This window comes from Rattus rattus, chromosome 7, assembly GCF_011064425.1.
Source record: "Rattus rattus isolate New Zealand chromosome 7, Rrattus_CSIRO_v1, whole genome shotgun sequence".
In the NCBI taxonomy this organism is placed as follows: domain Eukaryota; kingdom Metazoa; phylum Chordata; class Mammalia; order Rodentia; family Muridae; genus Rattus; species Rattus rattus.
The window spans coordinates 89,191,036-89,203,575 of NC_046160.1; the positions used below are offsets into that span (position 1 = coordinate 89,191,036).

The 12,540-nt window shown below is 38.8% G+C and overlaps 1 protein-coding gene across 1 annotated transcript in view; it reads right to left on the minus strand.

Moving 5' to 3' along the window:
* Kcnh5 (potassium voltage-gated channel subfamily H member 5) overlaps positions 1-12,540 on the minus strand; it is a 285,962-nt gene that overhangs the window by 112,475 nt on the left and 160,947 nt on the right. Inside the window, exon 8 of the mRNA XM_032907944.1 lies at positions 1,745-1,944. Within this exon, the coding sequence (XP_032763835.1) occupies positions 1,745-1,944 (200 nt within the window). The remainder of the gene's footprint in view (positions 1-1,744; positions 1,945-12,540) is intronic.

The window sequence follows — 12,540 nt, forward strand, 5'->3', positions numbered from 1 at the left end:
TGCCCCACCCACTTGGTTACACATGACAGGATTTCATTGTTTTTTTCATTAAATGTTTACTTGACTATTGTGAAGAGTGCAACAGTAAGCACAGGAGTGTTTGAGCATCACACACATCTTCTCTTACTCGTCATTGTCACTCTTCACACCTGCCCTCAATCATCTGGGCCTCACAAACCCTGCTCTGCCTTGAAGCTCACTTGCTATCTGTTGAACTCCACTATCGAAACACCTACTTTGATCATGTGTACTTTCCCCACTTATAGAGTAGTATAGAGTAGTTCTTCACACACACACACACACACACACACACACACACACACACACTCACTCACTCAGGAAAACATGCATGTACATGTCAAAAATACAAACCACCTAGAAACGGCAAAGTGAGTATGTTGCAGTTTGACCGTCAGGGGTCAGAAGTTAGTGCTCTACCAAGAACAGTCTTCACTGATGCTTCGAACTCAGGATTAGCTCTCACTTCCCGTGTGCCAGCTGTAGTTGACATCCCTTATATTTTATGTGAATCAAGTGGTATAGGATAGTGAGGAGACTCTAATTTGCTTTTAATGGAGAGCTTTGGGGTTTTTGCCCAAGGATAAGATGAGGGATGGGGAGTGGAGAGAACAGTTCCCATTCAACAACAACAACAACAACAACAACAAGAAGTGAGACATGAAAATAACTGGGAGAGGTATGTCTCTATTGCTTGTATGAAAAACCAAGGGAAGATTAAAAATCACTTATGCATGTGATAGAGAAAAGTTATGAAGGAAATATGATAAAATATAAATTTTTCACTTATAATAGGGAAGTTTCGTTGGATTTTTTACCTCTTTAAAAATATACATTTTTAAATTGTTATTTTATTTATTTACATTTCAAATATTGTCCTCATTCCTGGTCTCCCCTCCACAAACCCCCATTCCATCCCCTCCCCTTTGCCTCTAAGAGGGTGCTCTCCCACCACCCACCCACTTCCACCTTACCCCTCTATCAACCCCTGTACTGGGCCAACAAGCTTCCACAGACCAAGCACCTCCCCTCCCACTGATGCCAGATAAGGCAGTCCTCTTAAAATCTGTGTGTATGATTTTGTGTGTGTGCTTGTGTGTGTGTATGTGTGTGTGTGTGTGTACATGTGTATACATGTACATGTGCACACATGCCCGTGTGTATGTAGATACCCACAGAGGTCAGAAGAGGGTTGTGATCCCCTGGAGCAGGAGTTTCAGGCAACTGTAAGCTGCCAGACACAGATGCTAGGGACATAATTCCAGACGGTAACAAAGGCAGAAAGCTCTCTCAATGCTGAGCCATCTCTCCAGCCCCTTGGAATTTTTAACTGGACAGCAAGTCAAAGGAAAAAATTAAGAATAGTTCTCTTAGGAGAGTGCTCTGAGAGTTTAACAGAAAATTACTAAGTGATAATGAGAGTATCACAGGGGAATGGAGTAATGAGCTGTTTTCAGAAACTGAATTTTCTCAATTGAATATCATGACTGGTACTCATTGATTGTTAATGGTTGGATGCTCTGTACCTTCTTAGCGCTCAATAAATGTGATTGAGTGAATTGTCACTTACAAAAATTACAGTAACATTTATAAAGCAATCGCGCAAGGGAACTGTGAATGGAAAATGTACATACATCTAAATATCCTGCTTAACTATAATAATATAATAATAATAATAACAATAACAACAACAATAATAATAATAATAATAAACAACTCTACCTACCTTCTCTGTGTCGATGCCTTTTGACATTGACCATGTTGACACAATGTAATCCATGACTCGTTCACTAAGGCCTTTCGGGACCTGATATAATTTCAGGAAATCTCGAACATTGTTCAGCATCTCATGGTAACGGTTGGTGTTGGCATACATTTGCTGGAAAATTGTGGTAACGTTTCCAAAAATAGTTGCATAAAGAAGAGCTGAAATAAAAGAAATGATAGAAATAAAATAGATATCTCAAGTGAAAAAAATTACATTGACTATATCAGTAAATAATGTTACAGAAATATCTTGACTAACTTCCAGAGGTTAACACATATGAAGGAAGCCCTGCTTGGTGCCTGGTGTGCCCTCTAGAAAGGTTATCATAGGACAACAGTCATGAACTCAGTAAGCATCCCCATGCCATGCTAAACAATATGGAAGTCCATAAAAATGACTTAATATTTCATAAAGAATCAAATAGCACAAACATAAAAATTTGCCAAAATTTCTAGCCCAATTATATTTGCTTATTATTATTATGGTGTGTGTGCCTTAATGTGTGTGCGTATGTGTTTGTGTGTGTGTGTGTGTGTGCATTGCGTGTGCATATGCATGTGTGTATGCATGTGTGTGTATGCATGTGTGTGTATGTGTGTGTATGTGTGTGCATGTGCGTGTGTGCGCACATACACACAACCATGTCAGAGAACAACTTTGTGGCATTAGTTCTCTTCTCTTACCCTTCCATTGGCTCTGGGATGGAACTCAGGCCACCAGCAAGCACCTTACTCACTCTGCCATCCCACCAGCCCCCCAGCATTTCTGGCCTTTTGTTCTCCCAACTCCACCCTCCCAAGGGAAACCTAATCAAATCTCATTTAGAAGTGCACACTCCTCTCCCAACTTACTCCTTCAGCTTTTGGAGTATCTCTTTGGTTATAAATATTTTTGACAGAACATCAGAAATACAGGAATGGGGACAGATTAAAGTTCTCCACTTTCAGAACTCTGTGTAGATACGCAGGGATGAAACTAAAAGCTGAAATAAAACTGTCAGAGTGATGGAGTCATTCTGCTCGTGTCAGTACAGAAAGACGTAGACATGTTTTGAGCCCATCATTTTGTGATGTTTGTGATTTGTCTACAGGGGGCTATGAAGGGAAATGAGTGCTGCCTAGGTCTGAACCTAGACTATCCTAGCTCTTCTCTCTCTGGATCTGGTCAGTCTAACAAGGACCTACTGTGGGGAAACTTTGTCAAGGCCACTAGGTTCAAACCCTAACTGAACATGCATCCACAGTTTTATCCAACATCACCTTCTCTCCAGCACTTTCTAATGAGCAGGAAACACTGTTGAAAACGGGGTGGCACTGTACTCTGATTTTCAATAAACATGTAGCAAGTACAGGAATTCTAGAAGCTTCTCACCAACACATGTGATCGGCAGAGATCACTTCTATCCATCATCTTTCAAGCACTTGGAAAAAAAAAAAAAACTTCTTGAGAGAAAACATGAGCTATTTGCCTTTGAAGTTTCACAGCCAAATTCTGTTGGATATAAATAATGTAAAATCCATCTAGCAAAGCAACTTGGGATCCTGTCTATATCTATATTTTTGGTGGGATTAGAGGGTCATTTATTTCTCTGAAATCAGATATTTTCCTCTGAATGTAACATGTTGTAATTCCACAATATAGGCTGTTATTATATATATTAAAACCTCTGCAGTTTTTACTTTTTTTTCTGTTATTATTTAGGGATTGAATTCCAGAGCAGGATGATTTTTTAAAAAAAAAAATAGATGGTTTTTAATTAAAAATGGGTAGAAATATTTCTAAACTTGGTTCTTAAAACTTTGAATAATCCTATTTAAAAGCAAAACACCTCCCAAATAAAAGTAATCACAGACGTAATTCCCTGTCCAGCACTGTTGTGCTTAAGAACAGGAACAGCAACAATATGAACAAATTAATAGAGAATAATCATCTGTGATATGTAAATATATGTTTTCAGAAAAGGAACAAGCAGAGAGAATGTTTTTTAAAGAAATAATGAATAACTATACATTAATGACACTGTGCCCTAATTATGTTCTATAATAGTTCCCAGTTTTTAAAATTTGTCAGTCAATATCATAGGACTGCCTTTTATTTATGTGTAGTTAGCCATCAAATCTTAAGTTTCTACACCAAGGTCAATGCCTACTTCTGGACCTGTCCTGCTGCTAGACAGAGACCTGAGTCACCAGTGGTAAACATCTGTATTCTGGACATTACCTCTGGGTAGCTGAAGGAATTGCAAAGCAAGAATATACCATCCACAGACTGCAGCTGCATGGACTAAGACCCTAGGTTGCAGTGAGTTAAGCTCCAGATGAGTTTGGACTTTGGGTACAGTAGCATGGTGGCGTGGCTGGCTTATGAACAGTCCCTTCAGCCTGGGGTCCAGAAAGAGACAGAATAATCCTATGGCTTCTGACCACACATCAGTAACTTTGGATGAGGTATCTGGGCTCGCCTCAACCCTTGAGCAATTGGACTGCACCAGTGTGGACTTGTGGCTAACCTGAACTTAAGGTCTCCTCCACGGCGGAAGTAGCTGCATTCACAAGGCAGCTGCTAAACTCCTGAGACAGGCAAAGACAAAGCCACATCTTCAACCAACAATAATGGACAAGACAAAGCGCCAATGACAGACTGCGTATCAATCAATCTACACAAACCATGGGATCTTTTTAAAGCCTTTAAGGAAATTGCACAAACTTCAAGGAAGCATAGAGAAACAACTCAATATTTCAGTAGAGAAGACTGAGAGGATCGTAGTAACACTAGCATAAGGTGCGCGGACTACAAAATAGGTAAGTAGTTTTAGTAGAAAAAACAATTAGCAGATTCACAAAAGACTATTAAAGGAGAAGAAAGAAGAAAGATTGAAGAACAAAAAAGTTCACAGCAGCAGCTTTGGGACAAGTTAAAAGAGCAGACACTTGTGGTGTGGCATTCAAGAGAGTCTACAGATTATTAGAGGAAAAAAAGCACACTCTAAAAGACAGTAACAGAAAATTGCCCAGTCCTAGAATAGAAAAGAAACTAAAATACTGGTACATGAATGTCAATGTCACCATACTTGGTTTCAAGGGTCGTCATGATTGATTCAATTCAACAAAATCTATTGCAAAATCAACTCTCAGAGGTTCAATACAAAGAGATATTTCTTGAGAAAGCAGGAGAGAAACACACACACACAACACAACACACACACAGGCATACCCATAATGCACATAGACATATATGCACACACATACACATATACATATACACATGCACATGTTACAATTACTTGCTTTCAGTAGAAACACCATAGGCCAGAAAGGAGTCGTAGGATGAGATTATCACATGTGCTAGGCAATGTTTCTCAACCTGTAGGTAGCAACCTCCACAGGGATCACACATCAGATATCCTGTATCTCAGGCATTTACATTACACATTCATAACAGTAACAAAATTACAGCAAAGAAGTAGCAATGAAATAATCTTATGGCTTAGGGGTCACCACAACATGAGAAAACGTATTAAAGGGTCACAGCATTCTGAAGGTTACAAACCACTGTGCTAGGAGAAAATAAGCTCTCAGCAAAGCTGGGGGTCAGAGATAAAGATATCATCTGACAGACAAAACTGAAAAAATTATCACTAGCATGTTCTTAAGAAAAGAAAAATGAGAAGAAAAGAAATAGAAAGGAAAAAAAGACCAATTCTTTAAGTAGAAAAGCTGCTAACCACCAAGAAAGTACTGGACATTTAAAACTCATTAATAAGAGGAACTACACAAACTAAAACACCCTAGTAAATAAACGCCATACATAAACCAGTTATGTCTAGCATACACACAAAAAGCAGAACGATCAAAATTAATAACTACATTAGCATTTGATGTAGGCAATACAGAAAGATGTACAACAGGACACAAAACTCGCTATGGGGAATGGATAGATATAAATGCAGTGATGTTTTTCTCTCCTCTCTCTCTTCCTTATCCTCTTGTTTCTTGGTGCATTTTATGATCCGTGTTTAAACCACTCTCATTTCAAAAGGCCTTGCTTTAATCAAATAGATTCTTCTTCTTAAGTCCCACTGTAGCCAAAGCCAAAACCAATGGCAGACTAATAATAATAAACAAAGAATAGAAACCCCCTCTTAGAAAAAAAAAACACCCAAGCACAATAAAGAAGACTACACAAGGCGAAAGGTACTAGAAAAACTAAGAACCAGCCACAGACTGGCAGAAGAAAGATATTACTTAATAATTATGTGAGATGTAAAGGACTTAAATTCCCCACAAAATTCATGTCATGGGACTGAATAAATAATAATCAACACCCTACTATGTGCTGCTTGCTGCAGATGACCATGTGCTTCAACGTTTCTGCCTCACTAAGCATTTTCCCTTGGCTTGGCGTCTTCTCCTCCCTCAGGTCTCTGCTTAAAACTCCGTTCCTCTCAGGAGTCTTCCCTGCCCACACTGGCTGAATGTTCTCTTGCACGAGTATTCTCAGGATCCCTGACTGAAACATCGTTATCTCTGCTCTAATTTATACTTACGTGATTATTCGTTAATTATTCATCTTCCACACTAGGGAGGCAAAGCCTACAAAATGAACACTCCTTTATGCTCATTTCTATAGTTCCCCCCAAAGAGCATATAGTTCCTCAGATGGAGTAGGTGTTTAATATTTTTTCTAGTAAATTATGTACCAAAAGTAAGAAACCAAACAAACAAGAAACAGTTTTCCAAAACATTTCTTTCATATAAAAACGTATTCTTGGTGATAAAACAGTGTATATAAAATACATATTACTAAGACAGGTATTGTGGTGAAACATTTAACGAGAAACGTTCTATATGCCCTAGTCACGCTGACATAAATAAATTGGAAAGCCCCACTGCTTCTTAGCAAACATAAGCGCTCCTGATGGAGACGGCCCCATCCCCAGCTGTGTTGAGATGCTTCACACTGTTTGTCCCTCTGAGCAGAGATAGATGTCAATCACATACTAATAACGACAAAGATGGGGTGTGACAATTTCAGAAGTGTGTTTTTATACAACTTAGTAGTCTTTTAGACATAATGCAAATGAGTGATAATTTTGTAAATTTTTTTGTCTTAATAATCTTGGCATATATGTTAGTGAATGTCTTAGGTAAAGTCTTACTTTTCCCTTAGCCATTACAAAAGGATTACTGTAAAGAAAATTATAAATGAGTAAAGATGGTGATAAACACTTGGATATCCCTGTCATCCAGAGGCAGAGTCCCTTCCCCCTTAACTCTTGTCTACCCCAATTGGCATGTGCTGGCTGCGACTGTACAAAAATATCTAGACCTTGAAAAACTAGGAGATTTCAGATCTTCATTGTTTAAACGTCTCTGAAAATTTAGTTGCCATTGCATGAGGAAGCTAAAGTCGCCTAGATACATCTTCATGGAGAGGAATAAAGAACCCTGGCCAACAATCTCGATCTTAGACCAAATAATTTTAGATATTGATACGAACATACATTTATGGTAACATTTAAGATTACATACAATCATCGGTTTTCAGTATCTTCAAGATACGAAAGATGAGGCCACTGAGCTGTGAATGTGTGTCCAGCACCCATGAGACTGCATCAGCTCAGCAGCTGTTCAGGGGAGCCAATTAAAGGGTGGCTCTCTGAGGCCCAATCAAATCATTCCAGTCAATACCAAATGAAATAGAAATAATTCATGTCCCCCAAGCCCTCCATAAGTCACAGCTTCATGACATAATAAATTGTAGTTCTTTTTTAAAAGCCACTAAGTTTGATTAGCTATGCAACTATACTAATCTAAACCATAATAAAGCACAGTGGCTCTCAGTTGAAGAGAACCTGGGACAGGAGGGTAGGGAGCCTCTCGCTCTACGTGTCATCGCACCAGAGTGGATTCGTGAATAAAGCTTCTCAACATTAAATATGGTTTTATGCTTTAAAATTGAAAGAGCCCATTCTTCTCATAAAGTCGTCAGTGAGTGCTTCATGATTTCAAAACAGAGATACAGAGGAGTTAAGGAAGGAAATTGGGAGAGAATATGATCAAAATAATGTGTTTGAAATTCTCAAAGGATTCAAGCAAATATTTTGAAAAGATTGAATTATGCCAGTATAAGTAATGATAAATATCAGTATTCACTTAAGAACTGTTCAATCTACTGTGTTTTGATGGAGTAAAGGTTGGAATGGTATCAACCAACCTTGACATTTGGGCGGTCACGCTGGTGAGACTTTGGATGTAGCTTCTGACCTTACTATGACACCTGATCTCACAGCAAACCCCTGCTCCTCCAGTTCTTACCGTCTTTCCATGCCCTCTTCCGCATTGTTCTCTGAGCTTAGATGCAGGAATGTTTCATGGATGCATACTTTTCTTTGGGTATACATATACATTTATGTGTGCAATAACAATTAATGAAAAACACAGGCCATGAATTTGAAGTGAGGTGGGGAGGGTCTATGGGAGGCTTTGAAGAGAGAAGGGGGAAGGAAAAATATTATAATTATGTCATATTCTCAAACACCCATGTACTTGAAATATGCCAAACAAGAGATTATCAGGTTCAAAGCGTATGCCCAACTGCCTGTAGTTAAATACTAATCTTAATTATCCCAAACTACAGTTTTGAAAGGTTACATTTTAAAAATAATATAATAATAATGATAAGTAAACAAACTTATAACCATTCAAAGCATGTGATCAGTAGTTTATTTTTCAGAGTTGAATAATTTGTAGAGCTGAGAAAAATCAATATTCAGGTAATTAATTGCAGAAGCCTCCACTAGTCAGTTGCTAATGGCAGCCGATAAAGTAATGAAGCAGGGAAGGTTCTGGATAAAATACACTCTGCATTCATTCCGTTTTGTTTGTTCTTCGGTCAAGCTGCACTCACTGTGTTCCTATTAACAATCTTTTCTTTGTGGACTCCTTTGTGCCTATTCACAACAAAAATCAACCCTGATTTTTTTTCTAATTACTTTCCATGTATGAGTCTTAGGTGTGACCGTTGACTTTAGACAGACTTCACCTGAAATACTGATGAGGAAATGCAATTCTGGCAATTGTGGTTTAACCATCATTTGCTTTCTAGTAAATTCCCTGGAGCCCACCTTTATTGATGATATTTCAGAGGTGAAAGAATGAGACTCATCGGTGTGTGTGGTTATCTGTACAGTTTGTTAGAGCAATTGTAGTGGTTCCTGTTTAATAAAACACAAGGGCTCTTCTTCAGAAATCTCTGGTGCCAGAATGGCTCTCCTCCCACCTCACTGCTAAAAGTTTCTGCTTTCCTTGGATCATCTTTTCAAAGAGCCATTAACATAGGAGGGGTCCAGACATTCTTTATTTAGTCCATGTTCCATGCTAGCTGTGATCTGCACTGTACCATTTATGTCTTAGAAGCGAATCTCATTAGATACTTGGTATTGTGTGCCAACTACTGAAAAGTATTTAAAATTCTCAGAGGTACTGGAATTTTGAGAAAGGAATACAATGAGGTAATACAAGCTGATGAAAAACAATTTGAACAAACAGTCAACTTGTAAGAGAAACTGGGACAGAAGAGAGGTCATTCTCATCGCATTGCAAACGTTAGCATAAGGTTGGAGAGATTTCACTAGCCTGGAGCTGATCTTGTGTTTATCATAAAAAACCAACTTCGCCAAAATAGTCCTTGTAATTGGCATTGGTCTCTATATCACTAAGATCCTTCTAAAGTTAAGAAGAAAGGAATAAACCTATCATTTACTAATGTCATGTCAAAGATGGAAGGAAGACTGAGTCAGAAAGAAGTGGAAAAAGGATTTTAATTAAAACCAAGAATTCTAAGAAATCAAAGAAAGCAAAATGAAGTACCAAAAATTGCTTCTCTCTCCTGTGTTTTCTTTTCCTTTTACACCAAGCAAATGCACTTTTCTTTATTTCCTCTAATCCATCACGATATGTGTTGCCTTCTTTTAATAAAAGTTTACCACATTTGCTTACACAGTGATAGACTTTATAATGTTGATTTTAAAAACTAGCTGAATAATGTATTGGTTTCATCAGTTCAGATCCATTTCTAAGGGGTTACATAGGCAAATAATCCTTAGATGTATCAATTGTCAGGCAGCCAAAGAAAACTGGGAATTAAAAACCACGTTATTAGACTAGTGTGATTTTTTTTTAATCAATAAAGTGTTTGCTTTGTAAGCACATAGACTTGAATTCCCCTGAATAACCTGGATGAAGCACATATTCCCAAGGGTTTATAAAAAATGCTGGGTATGGTGCCATGGGGTTATAACTCCATCATGGGGAAGGGGAGTATATGGACACATATAGGAGTATATAAAGGAGGATCCTTGCAGCTCATTGACCAGTCCATTCTAATAGGTGAGCTCTAGCCCAGTGAGATTCCCTATCTCCAAAGAGGTAAATGGAGTTCCTGAGAACTATACTAGTGGCTGTCTTCTGAACTCCCCCAATTACATCCATACATGTATGCACCCCTCATACATACACACATGTACCTGCACAAATACTCTTACACACAGATGCACACAAAAATAAATGAATATAAAATAAAAGGTAGATTATCTTTAGAAATCTCTAGCTGTTTCTTAGTGTCAGACTCCTATCTCTTCATCTCTGTCTTGTATACCTCTCCTCACCCTGAGCTCTCCTCACAGCATCTGCTTCACAGCTTGTTATGTCACACCCTCATCTTTATTAATTGGCACGTGTTGGTCAAATACCCTCTTCATCTGCACTTTTCAGACGCATTGCTGAGGCATGGGGGTGAGTGGTTTAGAGCCGTAGTTAGAATAGTGATTACAGGTTGTTGGTAGATTCTGGGCCACTGTGAACATCTGGGCAGTTGTGAACATCTGGGCAGCTGTTATCGAGGCAATGGGACTGATGGTGGTTTTTCTTTTAAAGAATGTTAAGTTTTAAAATCTTGGGAACTTTTTTTGTTGTGTGTTCTGATTTTTATAATAAGCACGCACCATGTTTATAACTTCATTCTCGGTAGAGACCATAGATACTATTAGAGAAGAGTTAGGTACATCACAGGTCATAGAATCAGCACAAGAAACCTGATAGGAATCAGAGTGATGGCAGCCTTTGCTGTACTTACCGTGAGCTCTGTGCATCTCTAGAGACCCACACCATCTCCCTAAGTCATCATTAGATTCTCATTGTAAATGCAAGGGGACAGATACTGGAGGTGAAGCTGACACAAGCCAAAGCTTGAGCACAGCTTCCGTTTCAAGAGCTATTCAACCCAGCATTCATAGCAACGTTATGGTTGCGACTGAACACAGTTACTCTCTCTACTCAACAACAACAAAAAAACAACCCACAGGTAACACTGACATTTCTATCCTTGAAAGAACTCAGAGTTCTCTCCCATGAACAGCAAGTCTCAAAGCAGAGCTCTCAGGAGCTAGAGTGTACACAAACCAGAAACAGGGTACATCCCTTAAGTGATACATGGCCAGAGATAATGTGAGGCCCTCACTGGGCTGGAGTGGGAAACAGCAAGGTTTTATGTCTGTTACGGTTCCTACTTTCAAAAAAATCAGCCATTTCTACTACAGAAAATATGTTGGCTAATAGCTTTGTAAACAAAAGGGAAAATACAGTTCACCCCACTTATGTTGAGAATGACAAGTTATTCATTAGGGCACACATCAACACTAATCAGGATTGATTTTTATTTTCAATGAATTAAACTCAAGAAAATTAGATACATATGCTTGTGGCATAATGGCATTTCTAATTAGTGAATCTTGGAATATGTGCTGCCCAGGGAACATGAATAATACAGTTCTAACATTTACAGTGTCCCACTGCCACTTTCGTACTCTAAATTATTAAATCATCACTGTATTCAGAAACCTTCCAGCACAAACTAGCTTCAAAGCTACACGTGGGCTGTGGAGACAGTCTCTCCATGTGTTGGATACGAGGTCAGGCCATTGAACACAGAAACAGGTAAATACGTGTTTAATCAGTGACTTCCAGCCCCTTTACTAAAGCACTGAGGAGGGAAAAAGTAGCCCATGTTCAGAGAGCCATCAAACTGTCTTCCTTTCCGGCTTAGCTTCTAACTTAAAAGCGACAAACCCCTCAAGTTTTCAAATTGGATAAATATCATGTGGGGTGGGTGACGTGGAGGCCTCCATGTTGGAGCTGCGGAGACAGGTGGGTTGTTCTAAAATTCCATTCTTTGAACATTCGTGGAACCTAGATTTTTTTTTTAACATGGCAGTACACAGATTAGTCACAGCTTCCACATGTGGACTTTGTAACCACCTAGATCAAGGACACAACCGGGTCCTCAGATCCACTTCACTCCTCTTGCTATTGCTTCTCCTTATAAAGCCTCTCTTTGGGTTTTCTTTCTTCTTTCAGAGCATCCCTTATGCTAATGGCCTCCTTCCCAGTAACATCCAGAATCCTGCGGGTCTCATGATTACAATGGCTTCCTAGCTGTTCATACTCTCCAGGTAGTTGTGAGTATAGTCTGTCTATAACCAAAGGAAAAGTCCCCCCAAAAGTCTTACCTGATTCTTTTTCCCATTAAAAATGTTCAGTGTGTCTACATAGACCATGAAAAACAGGTAGCTTATGCAAAAGAACCTATAAACAGGGTCTACACATGAGGACAAGTTTCCATCTACCATGCTCTGTACTTTGTATTTTCCTGTGAGATACATTGTTACTTCCCTACATGACTCAGCTCTTGGAAGC